Source organism: Daphnia pulicaria, chromosome 3 (genome assembly GCF_021234035.1).
Source record: "Daphnia pulicaria isolate SC F1-1A chromosome 3, SC_F0-13Bv2, whole genome shotgun sequence".
NCBI classification, from domain to species: domain Eukaryota; kingdom Metazoa; phylum Arthropoda; class Branchiopoda; order Diplostraca; family Daphniidae; genus Daphnia; species Daphnia pulicaria.
In genome coordinates, this window is record NC_060915.1 from 10175023 (window position 1) to 10200939 (window position 25917).

General features: G+C 39.0%; 4 protein-coding genes and 1 long non-coding RNA gene across 5 annotated transcripts; 2 read left to right on the forward strand and 3 right to left on the reverse strand.

Moving 5' to 3' along the window:
* Nucleotides 1–8352: 8352 nt before the first annotated feature.
* Nucleotides 8353–9306, forward strand: LOC124328292. Its single transcript, XM_046787009.1, has 2 exons — nucleotides 8353–8550; nucleotides 8668–9306. Exons 1-2 carry the CDS (start codon nucleotides 8463–8465, stop codon nucleotides 9090–9092), a joined length of 513 nt encoding a protein of 170 aa, XP_046642965.1. The 5' UTR covers nucleotides 8353–8462; the 3' UTR covers nucleotides 9093–9306.
* Nucleotides 9307–9955: 649 nt separating this feature from the next.
* On the reverse strand, nucleotides 9956–12551 carry LOC124328320 (putative fatty acyl-CoA reductase CG5065). The gene is made up of 9 exons (XM_046787051.1): nucleotides 12223–12551; nucleotides 11888–12136; nucleotides 11661–11806; nucleotides 11534–11573; nucleotides 11327–11462; nucleotides 11119–11257; nucleotides 10800–11046; nucleotides 10462–10715; nucleotides 9956–10278 (listed from the first exon to the last, which is right to left on the reverse strand). Exons 1-9 carry the CDS (start codon nucleotides 12418–12420, stop codon nucleotides 10200–10202), a joined length of 1488 nt encoding a protein of 495 aa, XP_046643007.1. The 5' UTR covers nucleotides 12421–12551; the 3' UTR covers nucleotides 9956–10199.
* A 46-nt stretch (nucleotides 12552–12597) lies between these two features.
* On the forward strand, nucleotides 12598–13866 carry LOC124328321. The gene is made up of 3 exons (XR_006916263.1): nucleotides 12598–13139; nucleotides 13195–13369; nucleotides 13462–13866. It is a non-coding gene; the product is annotated as an uncharacterized LOC124328321 (long non-coding RNA).
* A 1940-nt stretch (nucleotides 13867–15806) lies between these two features.
* Nucleotides 15807–18435, reverse strand: LOC124328301 (putative fatty acyl-CoA reductase CG5065). Its single transcript, XM_046787026.1, has 8 exons — nucleotides 17928–18435; nucleotides 17618–17866; nucleotides 17404–17549; nucleotides 17158–17327; nucleotides 16957–17089; nucleotides 16646–16889; nucleotides 16323–16576; nucleotides 15807–16227 (listed from the first exon to the last, which is right to left on the reverse strand). The coding sequence occupies exons 1-8, from the start codon at nucleotides 18120–18122 to the stop codon at nucleotides 16125–16127; spliced, it is 1494 nt and encodes a 497-aa protein (XP_046642982.1). The 5' UTR covers nucleotides 18123–18435; the 3' UTR covers nucleotides 15807–16124.
* A 1858-nt stretch (nucleotides 18436–20293) lies between these two features.
* Nucleotides 20294–24823, reverse strand: LOC124329555 (serine/threonine-protein kinase/endoribonuclease IRE2-like). The gene is made up of 9 exons (XM_046788637.1): nucleotides 23753–24823; nucleotides 23386–23657; nucleotides 22973–23301; nucleotides 22699–22916; nucleotides 22471–22624; nucleotides 22159–22399; nucleotides 21672–22069; nucleotides 21406–21591; nucleotides 20294–21336 (listed from the first exon to the last, which is right to left on the reverse strand). Exons 1-9 carry the CDS (start codon nucleotides 24691–24693, stop codon nucleotides 20764–20766), a joined length of 3312 nt encoding a protein of 1103 aa, XP_046644593.1. The 5' UTR covers nucleotides 24694–24823; the 3' UTR covers nucleotides 20294–20763.
* Between the last annotated feature and the right edge of the window lie 1094 nt (nucleotides 24824–25917).

The window sequence follows — 25917 nt, forward strand, 5'->3', positions numbered from 1 at the left end:
TTTAACTGCGCTTTTATTTAATTACTGCGCGATTTAAAAAAAACATGTTCACTTACGTCCAGCAGCAACAACAAACAGACATTTTCTTGAAAAATATTTCCCGTTTCAATTTCGTAACCTGTCAAATAATCGGTTGAAAATTCGAGTCAATCTGTCATCGAGTAGAAAATTTCTTACAGCAATCTGGGGACAGTTGTTCCCTCCCTAAGGAGGAATTTGTCATTTAAAAAAAATTTCTAATGAGAATTATATAATCCAGTTCTGCCCCGACTCTACCCAGACGTTTCTGGTTCCTTCAGGAAGACTGTCCGAGAAAGAAAAAAAAAACGGTTTGTTTACTTTGTAAAACCGACAAAACCAGGCGTGTATAGATCTACGACCGACTTTCGCCCTTCGTTATATGACCAAGCCTTTTTTCAAAAAAATACGACGTGAGCTATGATGCGGTCTATCATTCTTTATTGTATCTCGCTTTTCTTGCGGGGGAATTTCCGGCCCGACAGCAAATGAACGAAGGCAGAAAAAGGGAAAAGCCGAGCTCCAGTAAACACGATCACTCTCTCTTTCTGGTTCGCTGACAAAGATGAACTCTAAATCAAGACATAGACAACGCGCTCATCAGCAGAGAAAAGGCAAAAAAAGAAAACGAAACAAAAGAGAGAGAAAAAAGACGTTTGCGGAGAGCTTATTAGATCCCATTATTGTTACATATTTCAACGGTTGGCAAGTGTATACCGCCGCCAGATAGAGAGAGAGAAGACCATTCGAGCAGAGTACTAATACGTAATAATATGTCATAAATAAGGCCTTCGTTTTCAAAAGTGCCTTAGAAACGCCAACTGGGAATAACATCTGTATATCGTCTGGAATATGGCAATAACGACGGCATGGCATGGGAATGACGCGCCGAGCTTTTCAAATTGAGAAAACAATGCGGTCGTTACACGGCCGATCGCACGCCACATCGTCGGCCCATGGCGCTACAATAAGGCAGAAGATATAGCGAGTCTCTTTCTCTGCGTCACTTTGCTTACCGCACCGGCAGTCACCGTGTATAGGCAAGAGGGGCAAAACACAAACCGAAAACGTTAAGTAATTTAAAAAAAAATAAAAAAAAAATCGCGTTGCGCTGTTCCACTTTTACCTGTTTTCAGTGTAAATGAACTCGCGGCGAAGAATAATCATCCCTTCAAAAAGAAAGAAAACATTCTATATCGGCTGTGCAGCAGGGACCCCGAGACTCCCATGCCCGAAAGAAGAAGAATCGTCACGCTGCTATAGCTTTTTGATATTCTTTTAATTCACCACAAGCCTTTTCAGCAACTCTGCGTGAGTTTCACGCGATTCAATTGGTGGTGGCACCACAACGAACTCTGCCGTAACACGACAAAGTGACACGGTTGACCGGCAGGGGGTACAGGTACGAGCAGGGCGTGGAGTTTCGCACCTGTGCAGTTGTGGTATAGCAAAACAGCAGCTCGTAACGGGTAATGTCGTCTATTTCTCGCTCTCCAGGGTTCAAAGGTACAAAGACAAAACAACAATTCCAACACTTTGAGATGTGTCGCATCCAATGTGCCGTTAGCGCAGCGTTAGCGCAACCTGCAGCCAAAGCCCAGAGAATAATCAAATGACAGACAGAAAAAGAGAGAAATAGTCGATAGCTTTTAATTAATGTACGCATTAGTGTACGCAGCAGCTCGCACGGAAGCGGGACGGACCACCAACCGGCTCATTCATCTGACGCTGCAAAAACTCGGCGGCAAAAACATTCCGCCACATCATCCGAAATTGGATTGTTATGACATGACGTACAGGTTACGGACTTTACAGACCCTAGTCAAACTAAGACATGGCGTTTTATTTTGACATTTAGGACAAGAAAAAAGAGAGAATTCCAAAAAACTTAGACAAGGTCATCATATTTGTAACGGGCAGTAATTTTTTCGAGTCGAGACTTTTACACGAGAACGTCATGAAAATTCGATCCGCATTTGCCACGGACTAAAGAGTCGTACACGAACAGTCGTGCCGGTTTCATTATATAATACTGCGGCATGCACGCGGAGACGCGAGAGGACGCTGTCTATTATGACGATCTCATTAGGATTTTGGATTTCTATCCAAGAATATAAGATGGTCCCTTTCCAGTGATATGCGGTGCCTAACTCTCTCGCCCTTACATCTCCCTAGCTGCATCTACCATCCCTGAAGAAGAGGGGGATCATTCTGATTACCTGCACACAAAAGGCCCGCTTCAATCAGGACCAGGAGTGTATATGTGATGGTGATTATTTATATGTATATTAACGGACACAAACCAGCCGTGTTGCCCTAGAAACGGCCGATGGATGATCGCATTTGACACCGTTGCTGAGTGGGTTACCAAATGGCGGAGCTAATGAGTAGGCGGACACCGTTCGGCTAGACAAAACACTCGCGACGGGAAAACAAATGATTAAATCACACGTTCTTTACGGCAGACAATTACTTTCCCTTTTTCTTATTGCGTTCTTACATACGTTTTCGCTAATAGCAATCTTTTATGGTGAATACGTGAAAGAAATGAGACGCTAAACGAAATTTCAGCGCTAATGTGTAAACTGTAATGTGTAGGGAAGAAAGTTTCAATTGCCGCTGGAGCGTGAATGTGCGTTTAGTTTATTGAAACAAATCGACGTGCATATTGACGGAGCGTGGCGCAAAACAAAAGCGAATCAATGAACAATAGACTTTATCAAAATTGGAAAAAAGTCGTTACCCATTCACGAGTATATATGAAACATCTAATAACAATCCGAGATGACGAATCAAAAATTGCCGGAAGATTGGAACTGTACGTATGTCCGATGAGCATTGAAGACTGTGTGCAACACAAAGGTTACATTTAAGCAATGACTCGTGATTATTTTTTTTTTCTTGTGCCAGAATTGTTTGTTCTTTGGAGAAGGAGGAAAACTTTTCGTGACAATGCAGCTGACTCTGATAAGCGGACTTTTTCAAATTATGATTTCACATGTTAAAAAGTGGACGACATCTAGTGCCGCGATAGCGGACTGAACTAAACAAAATACAAAAGAGTTTCTTCTCTTGTCGCGTAGTTGCGTGACTAACGACGTGAAAGCGAAGAAATCACGAACAAGTTTTCCCATTGACAGGTTGTCTGGGCTCTAGACTCTTATTCAAAATAAACAGGCACCATGCGTGTCATGTCGCGATTAATAAGAGGCTGGCGTCTGTTTGAAAAGCCCTTCGTACAATGAGTTAAAAATGACTTGTCGAAATTCCGATTTCCTGGTAGCTTTTTTAAGCAGTGTTTGAAATAACTGAGATACAGATTGACGTCATTCGCCTACATTTATTTTCTTCGAAGTACAATTAATATAATGCTAAAGTAATATTTTTGAACCTTATCCCAGGCATTTGAATAAGGGCCAACAACGATGTTCCTTCCATCTTCTGGTTATTCTTATGCATATAATCCGTTTACTTTATGATTTTTTTTTCACTCTAGTTGACCCTATCTGTATGATTTATCATTCCATTTACCAAGTAGCCTGCAGTAAAGCTTAAACGTTATGAATTTTCAAGTCCTAAACTTCATTAATTTGATATCATACCAAATTAATGAACGAACAGAGCAGCTGTGATGATGCGACCTGTTCAACAGCACGTGGAGCTAAAAAAACTTATTTACCAGCGGAATTTTCAAGGGTCTGAATCCGACGAAATAAACAAAAATAATAATTTGAAGTACCGGTAGTTGATTGCGTACTGTACGTACCAGTAGATTTGCATAATAAAGCATGCAAGAGCAAAGAGTCCAGAAAAAGAAAAGAATAAAAATACAAAAAAAAACGTGTCCCTAGCAAATGTAAAGTCTAGCTATATTTTGTGATGTAAGTGTCTTACAGTTCTTGCTAAGAACTTTGACGTCAGAGATACTGCGAGTAAACCCATACAGGCCCATGATTTTTCTTATTGGTCTAGACCTCCTTGCCTCCTTGCCTATTTATTTGTTCTGACACTGTCAATTCAAATACAACCGTGTTTTTGAATAACTCTATGAATAAGACGCATCCTTTAGTGGAAACTACCCACAAGTACCCAAGAAGTAGAGAATTATGTTAGAGACCCCCGGGTGAATTCTTTTGTTAAATGTCTCAATACAAGTTCAAGGGCTTGCGTTCAAATACCACCCAAAAAACTTGTCGCTTCATTCTTATTTTATTGACGCTTTATGAGAAAGGGATTCCTGTTCCCGAGTCAATTGACATTGTGCGCCTTTTTTTTATGAAGGCGTTCCGTGAACTCCTCTTCATTCACTCTATTATGTCACGTTCGTTTTTAGCCAACGCAGAAACGGAAGCTTATAGGGCGTCTACTACATAAATATGCGGGAAATTTAATTCGTGGTTCAGTGATAATTTGGCTAGGCAACCGATGACGCCTTAATTATTATCTTACTTTAACAGAACACCTCTGTAGATAAACAGCATCAACGATTGACTCTGCTTATTTTGATTAGAGTAACAGTTCATCAAAGCTGCCATAAGATGGTCAGAATTAATATCGTGTGTGCAAATATGTGTTTGTCAGTTTTGTTGATAGTGTTATCCATCTATTTTGAGGGAAAGAGTGTCTACGCTAATTCTGAAGAAGGTAAGGCAATCATACTTTAATTCGTAAAAGAGCGATAGCTTCCACTATGCGAGAATGAAATTTCATTACTATATGTATCGTTTCAGAATTTTTGGAAAAAATCCATCCGCTAGACAGCAACGCTGATCCGGCACCGAAACAGGCCATAAACAAACACAACAAATCATTGCGTTTCTTAGGCGATACTCCTACTACAATCTTCATTAACGTATTGTCGATTGTATCCAACATTATGACAGTGTGGGGATTTATAGAGACTCGGGAGGACGCGATAGAAAAGAAAAAAATGAAAAAACTGAAAGAAGAAGAGGAAACGAGTGAATATGATCAAACGGAAGTGTTAGAGGAATTAAATCGAAAATTGGAAGGGATACATTCAGGAATCACAGAGGAAATGGAACATATGAAACGTTCTTTTAAACAATTGACCTGCCGTTTTGACGCCGTTCACGCCAAAAGTAAAAGCATCAGTCAAGAGTGTCTGAAATTTATTCGACCACTGAACCAACCAACTCATAATAAGGCCATACCACTGGAAGCAGAACTTCCTCATTATAAAATTAATCACGTCCAGAAAACAAATTTTTTGTCTTCATATGAAGATCATCGTGTGAACGGATGAAATGTTTCAACAATCTTTTTAAAGCTGTTACTGCGACTAATAAAATATACAGGCCTACAGGTTAGATTATACGATTATACACAAATGTTAACATGTTAAATACGCTTTGTGTGCTCCAGTTGAGTTCCTATTTCGTTAATATACAGTTAAGTTATTTTAATGTTATTTTTTGTTACAGTTGTTTAATCATTTTGCAACATACTCCTCAGCTTTTAATCTCGACTCAGCGACCGTCAATCGAATAGAATAATTTCAAAAAGTTAGACAGTGACTTATTTGGGCGTGTTTCCTAACAACTCGGTTCAACTATTTGAAGAAGAAATAGAATAAGTGTTCCGGAAATTTTGAAGCAATACACATTAGATTAACGTTAGTGTTAGTCTGTTAAATGGTCTAACTGAGTCGTGTGTTAAAAGTCTTGTCTTTGCGAGCGGAACATAAGAACTCCAGATTTATTTCATTTAAATCGTTCATATAAACAGAATGACGAAGCCGAAAAATTTGTCAATAAAAGGGAAGATATTAATTGGAGTGGTGCATTGAGTGCACGGTCGTATTTCAATGCGCTGCATACTGGGCCTTAATTAGCCCGCTTTGCGTTAGGCCTACTGAGTGAACAGTAACGGTCCACGATCATTGTCATCGTCTGAATGACACAGCTTCAGATGAAATAAACAATAACGAAGAACATTCCTGCAGAGTACATATACAAGCAAATATAATTTATAACCTGAGTCATTGTCAATTTGATCAAATCCCAAATATTTCTATTACTATTCCTAGTAAATCAACAACGTAACGCTGTAAAAAAAACCGGGGTATTCGCAGCATCTAAATTCCATTCCAATCCGCAACACACCCAAATAAAAAATCCCCCCCCCCACCAAAAAAAAAAAATATATATATACAGTACCCACCAAACTATTAGGTACACCCCCCTATTTTCAATGCATTCTTATGGCACTACGTGTCCTAGAAAAAATGCTATAACTCTTGAACCGCTTGGGCCAGATTTTTTTCCTTTTGGCCCTGAGTAGATCTAATGATGATCTACATTTTTTCTACACATGAAGTTGTCGTAGGATTAACCCCCACGGCGCTACGGTATCGTTCAGTTTATTAGGTACACCCGTTTTCCCCCCATATGCGCCGTGTTAAATACGGCGTTTTCCAAAATTTACAAAAAATACTAAAAATCAAGCTAAAATCTTTTTCTTTGTGCCAAAAGATGCAGAATTCTTCACTCTATACGAATGTAAAGAATAATTTACAATCAAATCAACTCAGAGAACCCTTCCCTATGCCTCAAAGTTTTCCACTTCAAAATTTGTACTTTTTTCAACAAACTTGCACTTTCGCCAGCAGAGGGCGCCCAATTTCGCCCAATTTTGAAGTGGAAAACTTTGAGGTATAGGGAAGGGTTCTCTGAGTTGGTTTGATTGTAAATTATTCTTTATATTCGCATAGAGTGAAGAATTCTGCATCTTTTGGCACAAAGAAAAAGATTTTAGCTTGATTTTTAGTATTTTTTGTAAATTTTGGAAAACGCCGTATTTAACACGGCGCATATGGGGGGAAAACGGGTGTACCTAATAAACTGAACGATACCGTAGCGCCGTGGGGGTTAATCCTACGACAACTTCATGTGTAGAAAAAATGTAGATCATCATTAGATCTACTCAGGGCCAAAAGGAAAAAAATCTAGCCCAAGCGGTTCAAGAGTTATTGCATTTTTCTAGGACACGTAGTGCCATAAGAATGCATTGAAAATAGGGGGGTGTACCTAATAGTTTGGTGGGTACTGTATATACATATAAGATAAATAAGATCATTTCGATTCAATAGGCATCCACTTCTCTATCAAAGAGCTTCAAACAGGTTTCAAGAATGGCAAGTTTCTTCAGATGATCTGGTCTTTGAAGCTGATGAAACAAAGTGAAAATGGTCATCACAAACTCTTGTAAAATATCGCCTGAACCCCCATTAGGATTTAGCTCGAGATACTTGCATAATGTCTTCAAGTTAACTAATTCCTAATAGATCTGCATGAGGCGTCTGGTGTGACTGAAGTATCATCGTCCACCATCAGTGGACGACTGGCGTCTATACCATGAGTTTATCGGAGTTTATATATACTATTCTCATTATTTCTTGCATATCTGTGCCCATCTATCTAACAAATACTATTATTATTAGCCTAGTCTTCGTGGGTGGATGTGAGTGAAGTGTAAAGGTTACGCATACCCACTAGTCAAGTAATGTCTTTGCTTGTTCACTGACTCGACACATTTGTTGAACCTTATTGTGTAAACACTTGGAAAAGCCCAATAAGTAGGTGCCAGGTAGGTGCCCACTCAAACCAGTAGAACAATGTAAAGACTAACGGTATTGACCAGTGTGGAACTCTAGGCAATGAACGTTTTATACAGAAAAACTCAATGGGTCACTTTGCTAGACAGGCAAATTGTCTTTCTACTTTGTTATAAAATGAAGTGATGAAGTAATAGAAATTCATGCGATTGAATAAGAATGCACGCAGTACACCGGTCACTTCCCATTGTTAACTCGAGACTTGTTGACATACGGATGGTTGATCCACTTTGCAATGTCTCTTATCTCAGCCGCACACTACCAACCGTCAACTCCATGCCGCACACTATACCGCCTGACTACCGCCTCAAGTTTTGTGATGTGTTAATGTTAATATTAATTATGTTCACAGGACACTGAAAAATTGTCGTTTAGTCAACAAGCGGTTTATCGAATAAAAAAATTTAAATAAAAAAATTGTAATACGTCACGGCAGAGTGAGACTGTGTCGTGGAGAGGTTGGACCGCCACGACAGGGGTCTTCACTGTGACAATCCTGTGTGCGATTTACTTCCGTGCTAGACGTTTTTGGGGTTAAGTGCTAAGAAAACGATGATGGCGTCGTAATGTGATATGTGCGTTGCAACCTAAAAATGTCTTCTTCGTACACACTTACATAGTAACACAGTACATATACTGTAGCAAGCAATATAAGGGAGTTAGATGTACAGGAATCACAAGGTTTAGTGTTCCATGGACCATCAATCCAACCAGTGCAACAAATCGACTGGAAAAGCTTGCTTTTTTAAATAATAAATGAGTGTTTGATTTGAATTTGAAGGATCGAAAAACGCGCATCGTTTCCATAATGTGTATAAATTTTCGCAAATTTGTTTTCTTGATCACAATTTCGATTTATTTAGAAAATACATTTGTTCACAGTGCCATCGATAAAGGTAGAATAATTTCCAAATAATTTCCATTCAACAGTTGTCAATTTGAATAAATGCCGTAAAAAATTGCCCATATTGTTCTTAAGATGACTAAACTAATATTATTTCTTGTGATTGTAGATTTTTCAAAAGAAATTTATTACAAGAAAGGAGAAGACTTATTGGTTTCTGATTCGAAATGGACCTTCAGTGAACGCAGAGGACGCTTATCGAGCGGCAGCCCAGTCGCTACATTTCTTAAGAACTCACTTAGCATTACAAGTGCTATATTTACAATCTGGATCTTTGCTGAGACAAGGGAAACACAAGCTGATAAGAAGCAAGTCACTAGTGAACAACAGTTTCAAGACTTAAATGATCACATGGAATATCTAAATATTCAAATGGAAGGTGTTCAGCATTCCCTAATGCATCTGACGTGTCTCTTATTCGATGCCGTCCAAGCACAGACGAAAAATAAGCCCTTCAGTCGAGAATGTCTGCAATTTATTCAGAAACACAAACAGGCTGAAACATATTCTCCCATAAACCGTCCCACTTTATAACCAAAAACCACATCGAGAATAAAAATTCTTTATCAACCAGCCTATGATGGGCGGGTTCCAAGAATTAATTCAAAAAACTTGTTTTGTATTCGGACGCCATTCATCACGCATTAGATTGACCTCAAATCAGGTTTCTTCTGTGCTCTGATTTATTAAAAAGTGTAATTTATTGAAATGTACGTTGTATCTTAATAACGCTATCGAGTAATAAACAAACCAGAAATTTCAAACAAAAACTCTTCATTCGAGTAATTATGTGACCTTGTGATGATGACGCCAGTAGAGCAAGCTTTCTCTGGTAAGATAAAGAATAATTGCGGCTGAGAGTATACTGGTCGTCCATTGCATGAATGTGAAAGCGAGTTTCTTTTCTTGCGTTGTAAAATTATCGCAGATTACAGACAGGGTCACTAGGTCACTATTTAATAACAAACGACCTTCAACAACCAACACCATTTAAGGGAGATTTTCACATTAATAATTTTTTTTTTACGTGACTATACAGTACGTCTTGGCACGAAACTCGTATTCGGACGATTCCATGTTTCTAGAAAAAATTTCTATTTTGTCTCGGACTCCTGTGTAAGTTCCATTCATGTGCGCATAAGGATGTCCACCACGACTTTCCAGTTACATAATCCATATTGGGTTTCTTTTACGACCACGTTACCACTGTGTGGTCAAACTAGCTTTTCCGGTTTTCGATAAAAAATAGTAAATACCTAATTCCTTTTTTTCGATGATTTTTACACTACTATTTCCATATTATTTAAGTTCGTTCTCCTCTAAATGACTGATGTTAGCTCTTGTAAACCCCATTCATTACCTGTTCATGACACATTTTCCACAAGACAATTGTGAAGTAGAATTTGACAAAATTTATTCGAACAAATGATCAAGCATTGACATGTTTAATTTTTTTTTAAGTTTCCATGTATTATTAGGTTTAGGTCATAAAAAAAAGGATGAACCAAATTTTCCCCACCTAACAGTGCTGGTGAAATGGCGATTTCTTCGTGCTGATATAATAAGAATATGAAGAGCAATTCGGCCATGATGCGTGATACATCGATTGGTATTTTTTTTTTTCAAAAGATTCAATAAAGTTTAGAAAAATATTTTATAAAAAATAAACGCCAAAACAATCACTAAAATCGAGCGCAACAGCGTCCTCAACAAATACAACCTATGCAAAGAAAAAATCTATATTAGTCAACATCGGGAAAAAAACGCATATTTACTATTCTAAGCAGCGGATACTTCTACATTTACACGCAATAAGTGCGGAAGTATTTCACTTCATCTTTTTTCACGAAGACCACAATTTTTAAAAACTATCGCTAAAATTAAAACAATAAATTAATAATACCTGTTCAAATTCCTTCTGGCAATTTGCAATGTTTGTATATTGTCCTTAAGCAGGAACCTCCGGCAGCCGAGAATATAGTTGGTGACGTAATTTTCCCAGTTGATCTCTCGGACGTCGAAGTTGAACACACGACGATCTTCAACAGACATTTCTTCTAGGAGTTGGATGGGATTATTGCTCACAAATTTCCATTCGCGAACTACATAAAAATTCAGGCACGATGACGCTCGGTGGATTTTGTTGTATAAGGATACCTTTGAAGGTTTTTATAAGTAAGTCATATTGAATTAATTAACCTCGTTGCATTAATAAGTAAACGAAAATGATGAAATACCAACCATAATCGGTTTCTTTCCAATAATTCGAGCGACAAAGTCGAAAAAGTAAGCCGGGAAATAGTGGAACAGTGCCTTTTCAATTTTGAATGGGATTTCGTGAGTATGGTAATTAATGCTGGGGTACCAGGCCATGTCTTTGGTAGGAAATCGTTTCCAAGCAGCAATACCATACTGATTGAATTTACCCCAAGTTACAGGATTGTGAGATCCTGTTACGCAGTTGTATACTTTCGCTTCACTACCCTGTCTGAATAATGGAATCAAAAAAAAAATTTCGGCAATAGATTTATTGGCCGTAGTGGAAATGATTAATGCTTACTGCATTCCGCCAATGGCACTCTTCCAAGCGGCAGCAATCATTAAATTTATTGATATGTCAACGGGTATCATATCACCTACTAATTGACAGTTAGTAATCGCGGTTCGTAATAATCCCTTCCCCACACCGACAACGAAACCTGAATCACATCCGTAATCGAGCTGTAAATGCTATTTATAGACTGGTTTTATTGGCACGTTCTTATTACCACTAGGTCCGTTCAGATTGTCAATCCATCCAGGAATGGGTTCCTGAAGCGAGCACGTGACAATCGATGGTCTAACAATAGCCAAGGGAATTTTGTTTTCACTGCAGAATTTTTGAAGCACCTGTTCGCCCAAAGCCTAGAAACGAGAAATTCTATAGAAATAAGGCTATTTTCTAGAAAGAATGAATTTTTGTTTCGGGACATTGCCTTCGTGAAAGCGTAAACGTTTGGACACTTTCCAACTAGCCTGTATGTGTTACAATATTGTGTCAATTATTTATAGACTGCACGGGTAAAAATGATACGTATTCTTTTTTAGTGCAAGTTGTTATACTGTTTAGTTATGCTGGCCAGAAGTTCGTTGTCCATGCAATCAACAAATTCCATTAACTTCTGAGGATCCATAGACGCTGGATAGACTACCTCGTCTATTTCCCCCTTGTCCAAGTTATTAAACACGGTTGACACATGAACAAAAGCCTGCAACACAAATGAAACAAACATAGTACTTCATATGTTTGTTTTTTTATCTACAAATATCGACTTTTAATGAACACAAACCTGTAATTTTTTCAGTTGGCTGCAAAATGTAATCACTTTCTGCGGACCTTTGATGTTTGCATCGATCGCTTGACGAAGGTTGTCGTCGAAGTTGATACGCGCAGCCGTGTGAAAGACGATGGAAACCGATGAATTTAAAATCTCCTGATCAGCAGGTGATAGGCCAAGCGCAGTCAACGAAATATCGCCGGACACGGGAACTAACTTTTTAAAGACATCGGGCTGATCTTGTTGCAGAGACTGAAACACCTAAAAATACATATCCTTGTGTCAATCACTGTCAGCTTCAAAAATGCATACTATCCAGGGGCGTTGGAAGTGGATTAAATTCATACTTCGTTGTTGATGAGTTCTTCAAGACGGCAAGCGATATCCTTCCCCTTTGAGGGTCTCAACAGTAGATAAACGCGATCTATTCCAGGACAGGATCGTAGCAGTTTTTCCACTAACACTTTTCCCATAAATCCAGTGGATCCCGTGATAAAAATGCTTTTATCTTGGTAAAACTCTGCGATGCTGCTGGGATTCTTCATTTTTCTTTAACTTCGTATGTCGACGAACTGATGAAAAATGTGAGAGAATGGAACAGTAGAATATTTCTAGTCCAGCCAGCGGCAGTCTTCTTTTGCGTTACAATTGCGGGTTGGCATCTCTTTGCGGAGTGACGATCGTAGCTTTTATCCCTTCCGCTTTTAGAGGAAAACCCGGTACCAAGTAGGCCAGTGGGGTAAGAAAAACGTTACGTACCTAGTAAATATAGGTAAGTGAACATTTGTCATTTTTTTCTTACGGCAATTCTTATTATTCTTATTCTTATTATTTTTTTTGCATTTATTGTAACCCATTTCGTCATCGTGTTCATATTTTCACCTTCGATATCCTTTTTCTTTCTCTCTCTATAGTCTCATCCTTCTGCTTTTTTGGTGTATAGACTTTCTTCTCTAATAAAGGCAGATATGAAACATCATCTTCCTTTGTCCAGTTGAAAGAACCAAGGAAATATAGGTCGGAGAAAGGCCAACGCCAAGACGCTTTAACAACGGTAAAGCGTGCTGATGGAAACACGTGTAGCGGTTCAGCCTATTAGCGCTTTTACTCAGACATTTCCGTCGCAGCAAAAACTTAAACATATACACACACTTTCTCCCTCACGGTTCTTGGTTCAGTCAACAAATGGACATGTGCGCACTAGCATCGTGAATGGAAGCGGGTCAATTGCAACAGTCCAATGAAGATTGGAGCAATTTTTTCCGTAAGATGATTTCTTTCTTATCATTTTTCTTTTTTTATTTTAATGTTGGAGAGAGAGAAATACAGTCACCAATTTCATCAAAGAAGTGAACATGCTTAGTGAGACAGATAGGTCGTCATCGATGATGAAGCATCTGGACAAAAGTAGAAGCGTGTGATGGGATAATTGCCATCCCAGAACGTGGTTTGAGAAAAAAAATCGATTTAGTACTTATAGCGTTCTACTTCACGGTGAGTAAACTCAGAAGCACAGCTGTTTCCTCTTCTTGTTATTTTAGAAATTGAGTTCTACCTTACCGCTCTATTTTTTCGATTTCGTTCAGCTGTTGGGGCATTCACACATGATGTTAAAATGTAGTCCAAAAAGGCAGACGGTCGAGATCGTATAGACGGTTGACCTATAATAATAATTTATACGATTCAGTCTTACGTAACTACCGGTACCGTATTGATCTGTGTAAAGTTATGGTAAATAGTCGACCGAAATGTTCGTACAACACACTTTTATTCTGAATGAAATGGAATATAATGGAATGTAAGAAATATATTTATTTTATGTTAATTAAAACCTCTTCTCAAAATTTTTGTTTACTTTCACCGCAATAAATTTTAAAGAGCTTATTTAATCATTTAAAGTTTATTTGTGTGTTATGACTGAATTTTTTGGTAGTTAACACAAATAAAAAAAAGAAAAGAAAATGAGCTGAACAAAAGGCACATCAGCGGCGTCATTCATCCCTAAATTATTAAATTTTTTGTCCCAGTAACCCAGTTCATTTATAAATTTCAAAGCTATAATTTGCGGCTTAAGTTTATAAATTTCTTGTGCTTCAATAGTAAATAGTACAAAAGCATTTCGTCCTTTAAATGAGCACGGCGTGTGTTTGTTTTCTGCTGCATCAGCAGGATTGAATGTCCTTACTATTCTTCTATATGGTCAATGTCCCATATTTTGTGTGAGAAAAATTCGCCGTGTAATCCGATGCTGCGTGACGCAGTCAACTGCCAGCGTTAATCGACAAAAACTTGAAAAAATCCTTATTGTGATTGACTTGCATTCCAGTAGATGAAATTGATAAAAAATTATGATAGTCATATCCTTAGAACACCATATTTTGATCTTCTTCTTTCCTTATTTTCACTAGATCCCGTCATCAACAGTAAGTTATTGCGGTAAAATAATCAATAAATTACGTTTCTAACCGATTACAACTAAACAGTGAACCACGGTAGATATTTAAAAAAAATTGAATATGTCATAAGAATGAATATGAAAGAAAAAAAAAAGAAAGAAAAGTCTGTGTCTTCAGTATCCGTTTCGAATTGAAATATTCAAATTTGTTTCACGCCCAGTCCCTGTTCTCATTTCGTGACTTCGGGATTGTCAGAAAGGAGTACAATTCTGTGTATTAAAGAACCGGATTCAAAGCGTGAACTATGGAAATTAACTCTCAGAGTTTCTTTTATTATCCTTGAATATGCAACTTATTAAAAATAAATAAATAAAGGTTCATAATTAATAGAATTTCGGATAGGCGCAATGTATATAGACATACGTACCAGCTTTATACTTTACTCTTATGATTTGATATCCTATTTTTACAAGTTTTAGGGACATCCCCGGCCTTGAAAATATGCCTTGACACACTTTCACTACTTTCACCACGAACCCTTTATTGGCCCACTGCTTTTGAAATAACAACCAACAAGCTACGGGATATACAAACCGGTTTCCATACTCAACTCACGTGAAGGTTGGCTCTATAGGGTTGAAGGAAAGTTATTCATTTTTTTTAAATGTTGTTCGAACCTAGTTTTGCTGCTGTCTCGACGAACAACCGTCCTACTCAGACGAAAGGAAAAGCTCAAAAAATTCGAGCTATCTTTTTATTGAAACAAATTATGACCTTTAGGAGGAGTCTCGTCCCGTTTAGAAGCTTCTAGACAGCAATAAGTATTCTTTCTTGTTTCCAGATATAGTGAAAAATAATCAGATTTACAGTATCTTAAAAGAAAATCCCTTTCCCCGGAAAAAAAAGGTAATTTATACACACCGACACACAAAAATAAAAATCTTACATGGGAGATTTTTATGTGCTCGACCCATTTATGGAATGGCAGTCAACTACGACCTGAAGACGGCTGATAAAACAATAAGCGATACCCCTCTTGTTTGTTGGAATTGCTTTGACCCGTAAAACGCAATCAGTATTTTTCCAACAAACTATTCTTTGTGAATTCGTTTCTAGTTTGCTTTTTGTTAGTTTATCTTGCGAATCGGTGTATAGCAGACGGACCGATGATTCTGAGCGATATAAGATGGCACAAAAAGACAAATAGGGAGACCTTCTGCCTGAATATTTTGATCGATCTGATTCCAAGACAACTTTAAAGTCTGGAATAGACAAATCTATACAGTTCTATTAATCGATTCCGACAAACTGAGGACCGTGCTAGAAATAATACGACGCTTTCTCTTACCAGACCGGTGTAGAAAGTTTAGTGCACAAGTTTCTAATGCTGCTCTCCTTTTTTTCCAACCGCGCACTCATGTAGCCATTTAAGGAAAAAAAAGAACTCCGTTCTATGAGGACACATTTGTTTATAATCGCCTAGAGAAATTGTAGGGACTTATAAATTAATGAAGTAATAAAAATGTGCGTCAAAATTCAACCTTTCCCTTTTTTCTCTCTCTCTATTTCCCGGCACAACACATACACAGGAGGCAAACGAAAGTGTAAGCGTAACAATAGAGCGATCTACGAGCTTGTTTTATAAACTGGTAGGAAATGGTGCTGAGTATTCGACAAACGGCGCAGTTGTTCAGGTTTTATCTCCTAGGTATATTATAGCTGTCTAAGTTCACGAAGCAGCAGAGGCTCCAACACAAACTTCAATAAAGGCACGAAACATTTGATTTTATCTTTGTATAACTGTGAATCGGTATAATAAAGTGCGCAATTTTTATCTCTTCAAGTTAAATGCTTTAGGACTTAACAAAGGAGCGGCCGATATTTCTGATGCCCCTGACGGCGAGTAAGGAACAAGAGAATAAAATCAGACGTAGCAGTAGTCGAATCATGTACAATCTAAACGTAACGAAAAAACAAAAAAGAAAAAAAGATAAAGAGGCGTTATAGTTTTGTTTCACTTCATTCGCACAGGTAGGCGTATCACAAAATACCTTTGTAGGTTGCTTCTAGCAAGCGGTAAAGTGCTGGGATCATCTTTAAGAACGAAACGACGAGCTCCAAGTATGAAAGTTTCAAAGTAGCTTTTCCATTCTATCTCGCGGACATCAATGTAGAAAGTTTTCCTATCTTGTGCCGACATCTCGTCCAGCAAGCGAATGGGGTTGTTGCTGATGAATCGCCATTGATGCGTCGTGAAGAATTCCAAACAGGAAAAAGCACGATTAGCTTTGGCGTATAACCGGACCTATGAGAGACGTTACGGAATTTTACTATGTCCTTTTTTTTTTAAAGAAATAACATTTTCCAGACGTACCCATCGAGCGCGCTTGCCTGTCAAGGAGTTGAATAAATCGAATAGATGGGCCGGCAAGGTATGGAATACGGCCTCGTTCGCTTTGAGCCAAATGTCGTTGATCGTAAAATAGGCACTAGGATACCACATCATATCTTTGGTAGGGAACTTCATCCAAGAGTCCAAAGACCAACGCTGCAAAAGGCCCCAAGTGAGCGGATTTTGATGGCCCGTCGTGCAACTGTAGACGGTGACATTATTCGGCCTGGTGCAATGAAATCAAATGTGTCAATCAGTGTTTTTAAATGAATTTTCTTTTCAAACTAACGTACCGCCGAGTAGCAGTATGCCAAGCGGCAGCAATCATAAGATTAATTGGGTAGTCAACAGGAATGATGTCGCTGATCAGATCTGCGTTGATCTTCATGACACGAAAGAATCCTTTCCCGACAGCTGCGATTGTTCCTAAACATAATACCCAACGATTAGTATTAGTCATATTTGCATGCACGGCTACTAATAAAGCTATCTACCTGTGGCTCCATTCATGTTGTCAACCCAGCCGGGAACGGGTTCTTTCAATGCTGCAGTCACGATTGAGGGTCTGACAATCGTCAACGGAACGCTTCCGCATCGTTGCTCCAACAATTGCTCCGCAAGCGCTTTAGTGTAGGTGTAGGTGTTTGGGCAATTGCCAAGTAATCTAATGAATATAAAAGAATGCAATCACAATAGTACGAGTGATTCCAATGGTGAATGAAAGATGAAATATAACTTACTCTGTCGCGATATTTTTCACGACGCTGTCTTCAAGGCAGTCCAGCAGCTCGATTAATTTCACTGGGTCAACTTTTGAATGATAAACTTCCTCCTTCATTTCTTCGCGATCAAGGTTGTTAAAAGCCGTTGACACGTGCACGAAAGCCTGTGAATACAAAAAGCTTTTATTTAGTACTGGGCTGCGGAAATTTAATTGACAACTGGATTAAAAACCTCGAGTTGTTTCATTTGACGGCAAATTTCAAGTAACTGCATGGGACCTTTAACGTTCATCTCGAGAGCATCTTTGAGCTCTTCGTCGAATTTGATCGTGGCGGCCGAATTGAAAACAACAGAAACGTTTTCGATTAAGAGTCGCAAATCGGATTGCGACAATCCATACCCCGGGAAAGTCACATCACCCGTAACAGGTGTGACTTTGCTCATGACGTTTGGCTGCTGTTTCTTGACTTCGTCGAAAATCTGTGATAAAAACACGTTCACTTGTTGGGCCCTATTATTTAACTAATAAGACTAGTTATACCTGATTGTTGATCAACTCTTGAAGGCGATATTCAACGCTTTGTCCCTTCGAGGGTCTCATCAGCAGATAGAGACGTTCAATTCCAGGACAACATCTCAGTAGCTTCTCCACTAGCACTTTTCCCATGAAACCCGTCGCTCCAGTGATGAAAATAGAACGCCCCTTGTAGAACTCGACAATGCTCGTTGACTCCATGTTTATTTATTTTTTGCGTGATTTCTGTGAAATAAATGTGAACTTGAACTCCACGATTTTCCCCCTCAAACTGACATTCGGGATCGTTGTGTTTTTTCTCCAACTGATTCAATGGGCGTGTGGCGAGAAACTGTCGTTACACGAAAGGTAAGTAAACTGGCTTATCCGCTTGATTGAGGTCGACGGGTAGTTGGGGAGGACAGAGGGCACTAACGAGAACCGCTCCCCGAAGTAAGTTCTAGTGAATTGACGTCGAGAGCTTTCGCCTTTCGCCTTATATTTCTTCTTGTTTTCTAACCTGTTGCCCAATGCTCATGCCCCGACTGCATGGAGGCAGTCTTCATTCGACTCAACTCTCTGCCGTTGAGTTTTTTTTTTTCCCTTCAAGAGTGGGGCACGTATGTCTGGCATTTGGCTTTATGACCATGGTATATCTATTGGTGTTTCCTAGTCCTTTTTTTTCTAGAAAAGTCAAATAAAACAGCTCGAGGGGTAAGGCTGGAAATCGAGGCGGAGTGTGAGACATCAGCAGCAGCAGAAGTGAAAGTAACCTTTTTTTTCTAGTCCTGAAGTATGTAGGCACGGCCAAGGTGGTGGTGTCAAGGTAATTCGTTTCTCCACATAGCTGAGCCTCCTAGTCATTCTCAAAAGAAAACCAAATGTACTTTATTTACTTTTAAGTTCTATTGTGTTCAAATTAATAACTGAAGTAAGCATTTTGATTCCTGTCCAAAAACGCGCCTTTGATCTATTTGCGTTCAAGGAAAGCATTGAACTTCCCTGTGCGATATGACGCAACATCAGTCTTTTCAACGTCGTAAATGGTAGCGAATAAAGACAAAAGAAAATATACATTTGTCGGATTTCTTTTTTTTTAAAGAAACCTTTCCAGAAAAGTATAAATATAAGAGAAATAGAAAATTAGAGGATTCGCTAATTTTAGGGATTTGGTGAACGAATGTGAACATACACGTATATAAAACTTGTAAACTTTTGCCTGCGGGAAAGAAACTCTCTTTTCTACTTGCGACACGATGACACAGCAAATCTGTGTTACGCTGGTGCTATTACAATTCGAACAACGATTCGTAAGCTGCTTCGAGCTTTGCGCAACGAGTCACTACAGTGTATGTCTTCCCCAGCTTCATTATTCGCAACAAAACCTTTAGTTAGATTTATTTGTCGTCGCATATTTGAAAAAAGAGAAAGTTGCTGGCATCTCGGGAAGAAGATTTCTAAAATAAAGAAACTATTCGTCAGCAAGTTTCCGCACTAAACGTACAAGTGTAAAATTTTCTGTGGTATTATAGCCATGGAAATGACGCCTCTCGTAGATCTCCGAAATGACATCATCACGGGAAAATACAGTATTTAATAAAAATATCAACTGGGAAAGCCAACGTTACTATACACATCCAGGCTCTTGGTACGGGTTTAGAATATTAATAGCGCAATAAGGACAAGGGATTTTCCCTACGCTGAACCAGTGGCGAATTTGTACAAGTTTCCGCAATAAACGTAAAATGTAAAATGTTCTGTGGGGTTCCATGGAAATGACGCCTCTCGTAGATCTCCCATATCAATGACATCACGGGGAAATACAGTATTTAAAAAATATCAACTGAGAAAGCCAACGTTACTATACACATCCAAGTTTTTGGAATGGGTTTGGAATATTATTAGCACAAGGACAAGGGATTTTCCCTGAGCCGAACCAGTGATGACGCATTTGTATAAGTTCTAACCCATCTCCGAAAGTTTAGATAGCTTTGAATTTAGGTCGACGTCATTTTCTTTTCTTTTTTTTTTTTTTTTTGATTTAAAGTGTAGAACCCCTGGCTAAAGAGCGACCAGGTGACTGAACGTTGGGATATTATCGATTTCGATAACCGAATCACAAAATGTATTTACCCACACACCCAGTTTCATGATAACAATGTTTTCTTTTACTCATGCCCTGAAGCACGCAGCTTATTCCGTGTTTCAATATCTTAGACAAACACTTGTTGGGGTGTACGAGTCTTCTAAGAGTCAAGACCAGAACTTGCTCGAAATAGGAGCTAGCAAGGAATAAGAATCGAATATTTTAGTTGAATGGAATATTCTTAAATGCTTACCGGGACAGGCATGACAGAAAATGATCGGGAACAGAAAACTAGTGGACGGAACAATTGTGATGCACGAAAAGTTACGCGTTTATTTTTAACCACATAATTTGCCCCCAAAATAAAATAAATTTCTAATCTGTGTCTGGAACATTTCAGAAGGGCATTAACATTACAAATACGGAAGCTAACAAATGGGATAACGTAAGATGTTTGCCCGCTTTCTTATATTTCATAAAATGATCAAAAATTTTACAAGCTCTAAGGTTTCGTTTATGAGAACATAATTATGTATTTTAAACAGGATTTCTTGATACCGACATTCAACACTTTTTGAGAATTCTTCATTTAAAAGATTTTAGAGGCGGTGATGAATGCAGTATACAACCCAAATATTTACCCTAGAATTCCAAGAAAATCAATTTCCCCAGAGAAAATTTAAAAAAAAAGAGAGAAGTATGCGGCACATTCGATCGCAGAAGCGTCGCCCGTCATGACTGGCAAGAGTAGTAAAAATGTGTTGGTCAAACAGTTTTTTAGTCGCTTGCTTTCTTATTCTTCCTTCGATGAAGTGACTTTTGCTTTTTCCTGCCATGGTGAGTAATTTCGCTAAACTCCCATTGTTGACTTAAGGTCGGTAAGCTCCAAGCGGCGACTCTGGGTCCAAAGGCTTCGTTCTCTCTTACACGCACAGAATTAGTTGAGCGATCATTTTGTAAACCCCATTGTCCACCCGGCCCCAACACGATATGATCATCGTTGCTGTTTTCTTGTAAAGGCAATTCAGCAGCCTCTACCAAGCCCGTTGACACTGCTGGATTGGGCGACAGTGGGTCAGCACTGACAGTTAAATTTTGAGCTTCTTCTAAACCTTCTTCACTGTCGTTTTTCTCTTTGCACGGTGTTTCTACTTCAGTTGGATTGGACTCCTCTGCTAACATATCCCAACTTTCAGGCACGTTTTCTTCTTCTTCGGACTTGACGGCAGTAACTTTTTGAGGTTCTAGCAGCTTCAGTTTAGGAAACAATGGATCGTATACGGGGAAAGCGGTTTCCAGGGCCCGGTGGAAATCCGTTTTCGGCTTCGGAGTTGGCCATACGATGTATTTCTAGATAACCAAAAAATCTCGGTTCACTTGGGGACTTTTTTTTTCGATATTCAGAACAAATGAAATTACCTGAATGAAATCGTATTGTTTGTCGTAATAGCGAGAGAAAATGTGTTCATTTTTCACGCAGTGCATCGAGTACCAAGAATGCATAAGAAGTTTAGGAAATCGACTCGTCCAATAATCGCAATATTCTTCTGGATTCCGGCCCATAACTTTTCTGACTTCTTCAGATACTTCACGATAGTGGTTTTTCTACAAGTAAATAGAAAGTTTAGTGATTGATTGAAAAAGGATACAAAATGTTAATCGCATTTACAATGTATGCCGATTACCTTATTACGCAAAGCTCGCAAAAGATCTCGCACTGATCTCCCTTGATAAGTGCGATGTCTCCTAAGATCTTCCATTACGACATCCTCTAAATGGGTTCTCCAACTTCCTCGAACTACGTCATGGGCTGCCCGTTCTAAGCTCTGCAAAACGGCACTCTCCGTCGAGTCCTTCTCCACACGATCGGACACATCCTGGAAAAAAGCCAAAACTTTCTCTTTTGCCCAGAAAATTGGGTGTTTGAGAATTGCACGAGCTGGCGGCCGTTCCAACGGGTCAACGCTGAGCATCTTTTCAATAAGCGTATGCGCCGAAACGTTGAAGAGAAGAACAGTCAGATCATAATCGCCGCTGAGGATATTTGCTTGACGTCGCAGCACATCACCAAACGGGTGCAGACCTGCAAAATTATTGATAATCCCAATACATTTAAAAATAAGACACAAATTTCAGGTTGAAAAAAAAAATGATAGAAAAAAACCCACGAACCTTTGGACAAAACGTAGAAATAGACTAGACCCAAAGAGAAAATATCAACGGCACAGGTAGTTCGTTTAGCACCCTCTTCCGTCATCATTTCTGGCGCAATCCATCCTTCAGTGCCAGCAACGCCAGAACGTCGGGAAAAAGACATTCGACCAATTTTTAGTTTTTTGCACAATCCAAAATCAGAAATCATGGCTCGAATTTCTCCTTTGGCATTTGGTGTAGAAATCAGCACGTTTGGGGGCTAGAAAACGATAACATGGGTCAGAATATTGCCACGAGGAAAAAAACGTTTTGTAAAAAAAAAAATAACACCTTCACATCTCGGTGCACAATATCTAGAGAGTGTAAGTGGGCCAGCCCGGCAGTGGCGTGCCGAAGGATGGTAACCCCATCAATTGGTATGGAAGCATAGCGCCCTTCCACGTAATCCTGCAACGTAGCTGCACACAGCTCCAGTGCAATGTACCTAAAAAGCATTCGCAATAAATTGTCGATGAGAGTGATGAAAAAGAAATCACTTATGGAAAGACTAGTATATACTTGAACTGGCGGTCCTGCTCTGTGCAAAAATAGCGAATAACGTTGGGATGTGCGTCTGATTCGCGAAGTAGTGCAACCTCGCGATCTGCCACCATAAAACAGTCGGGCAATAATCGTTTGACTGCCACGTCACGTCTGTCGTAGAGCCCCTTATAAACAAATGTGCCATCACAACCTTTCCCCAAGATTTCTGAAGGGTTGAATAACATTTTCCCGACCTAAAAATAAAATTTGAATAATATAACTTCACCAGAGAATGTCGAAGAGAAAGTACTTGAACAAAGCCATTTTTGAGTTCAACTGCAGTCGAATATTGAATGTGTTCTCTATTTGACCTAAGTGACTCGTCTTGCTGGCTTTCTTTATCGAGTGACTGCCATACACCTCCTTTAAATCCTCTTTGATAAATCGTGAATAGAAGTAGAATAACCGCGGTTACTGCGAGGGTGTACGAAACATTAACTCCCAAGAAGCCGGGGGAAGTCTTTTCTTCTACATTAATCACATCTTCATCAATCATTTGAGATTCGGTTTTCTCACGAGCTTCATCAGAAATCTGAAATGCAGGATTGAATCGTCCAGATTCAGGAACTTTGTGATTTCCTGTAAAATAAACAGCAATAATAACTCACTAAGTTTTCTAGCTATACTTATTGATGAGTAGTACTGAAAAATCAATTAGCCTACCGAAAAGTGTGATAGGAGGTTTGGCGCTATTGAAGGTGTTGCTGTGATCTGTCCATCCAATTTTCATATCTGATGGCAGCCGAAGGTTGACGCTTATCGGACTTTTGGTGGTGGATGAGCTGTCTGCTGAAGAGTCACTCGTTTCAGTTGATCGATCTGGACCCTCTATCAGCAGCCGTCCCGTTTGTGATGCAACAAACGTGGTCCGGTCGTCAACCAGTGACGGAAACGCATAGAGACCATGTTTGTATTGCCCAATATACAAGGCCTGGCTGAATTAAAATACGTATACGCTATTATAAATGCTGTACAACTATCGAAAATAAATGAACGTGAGATTTAATAATTGATGTGCTTTTTGACTTACAATAGTTTCGTATCACCCGTAATTCTTCGTTCTTGTTCTGAGGGCTCGGTGAGTTTCGATGCAAGATTTTGTAAGGTGTCGGTTGAGAGACTGGTAAAGGGTATTGGCATAAGACCAATACTATCATAAGGATTTGAAATGTCATGAATCAAACCATACATTCCCACAACCGGACTATTAAAATCATTTTGCCAAAGCAAGTCCCCAGAATGCCTATCTAAAGTTAAAATTTTTCCTGTTGAACTGGTAGTAAAGTGAGCCAGATCATATTCTTGAGGATCTTGCTGCCCAAGCGTTGAGGATGTATAATCAAAGTATGTAACATTCCAGTGTCTCTCTCTAGTCCTACTGTCCAAAAGAATCAAGGAATATTCTGTCCTCCCAATAAAAATGGATGGTCCCAAAGGTTTGTTACGAGGGCAGGCAGTTTCTAACCCTTGAAAACTCAAGACTTCCTGCTTTTCTCCAGTAAGGGGATCAATTACAAACCACATATCTAATTTTTTCCCCATGTAAAGCATCCCATCACTACTCTGAGAGGGACTCGCTGAAACTAGTTCTGGAATGGTAAAGGGTAATTTGGTTAAGGCTTCAGCACCACTGTTGCCCAACATATAAAGAGAACCATCTTTGGGATCAGGTAATAAATTGAATGTTTTTGATAATTCTTTAGACAGTTTGATGACAGGTTCATCCTCTAACTTCCACTTCACTTTCCCAGTTCTCTTGTTTATTGCAATAAGGTTCCCTTCCAATGTCGATACGAGTACCAACAAATCATCCCTTATGAATTTTGAACCTAAAACTTCATTGGGGGTGTCAATGGGATCTTCCTCAAAAGGACGTCCACTTTGATTGTCACTGTCAACTTGTTGGAGATTGTAAACAAAGAAGACTGTTAACAAAAACAGTTTCCAGTAGGCCATGTCTTTGTTGTGCATTTGAACATGGGGCACTAATAGACACCATTAAACCTTTTAAGGTATATATTTTGATTACGAGAATCAATACAACTAACAACACAATCAACAGTGCGATAACTTTAACAAGTTAGTCACGTCGTCATTGTAATTTGTTTTTGTTCAGCACCACCTACCGAGTATAAACATTACTTTCTGACATCGTTTCTCTTGCCCAATAGATGGCATCTAATTTGAACAGGAAATTTGAAATGCAACAAATTAAATTGTGATTTAAAAAAAAAATAAGTCAACGTCGAAGCCATATTTTTTTACAACGACCTGACTTCAGTCATGAAATAGTCATTTATTTTCAGGTTTTTTAAATCAATTTTAAAACAAGCGATCTCCACGACTCAAGCAGACCGTAATCCCGGAGCGGCTTTCCAGGTCTAAATCCGAAAAAGGCCTTAAAAATAAAAATAAAATACAGTCATGTTCGTCTCTGCACGCCAGATTTACGTTGCGTTCTCAGAAAGACGAAATTTTCTTCCGTTTTGGAGTTTTTTAGCTGTAAAGTTTGGGTTTTTTGAATTTTGTCAGAAAATGGGGGAACTTTTGCATCGCTTTTCGGAAAAACGGGGAAGCTATATAAAAAAGTAATTTTACAAAAAGGTTCATTTCTATCCCAACCACCAAAGTCCGAAAGGAATTTTATTTCCGGATTTTATTGGTTGCGATATGGCCATTTTAGTGAACGACTTATTCAGCCCGTTTCCCTCCCTGGCTAGCAGCCATTTTTTTTAACTCTCCGCCGCGCTCCTTGCGGAAGCCAGCAGAAGGTCTTATCTGTTGGCCTTAGTTTTAGACCTATAGAAATCCCCCACTTTCTGACAAAATTCAAAAAACCCAAACTTTACAACTAAATAACTCCTAAACGGGAAGGAATTTCGTCTTTTTGCAAACGCAGGTAAATCTGGCGTGCAGACGAACATGACTATATTTTGTTATTATTTCTAAGGCCTTTTTCGGATTTAGACCTGGAAAGTGGAAAGCCGCTTTCGGTCTACTTAAGTCGTGGGAATCGCTTGTTAAAGCGGATTTTAAGAATACTAGAATATCTAACTCGGCACAAGCCCAAATGCAAAAGAATCAAAATTGTCAATTCGAAAAACAGGTTCATTTTCTGTAAGAGTTCAGTTTTACTGATAAAAGCAAATCCAGCCATAGTTAAATCTGCAAACGTGCAATCTCCTAGCTAGTTAG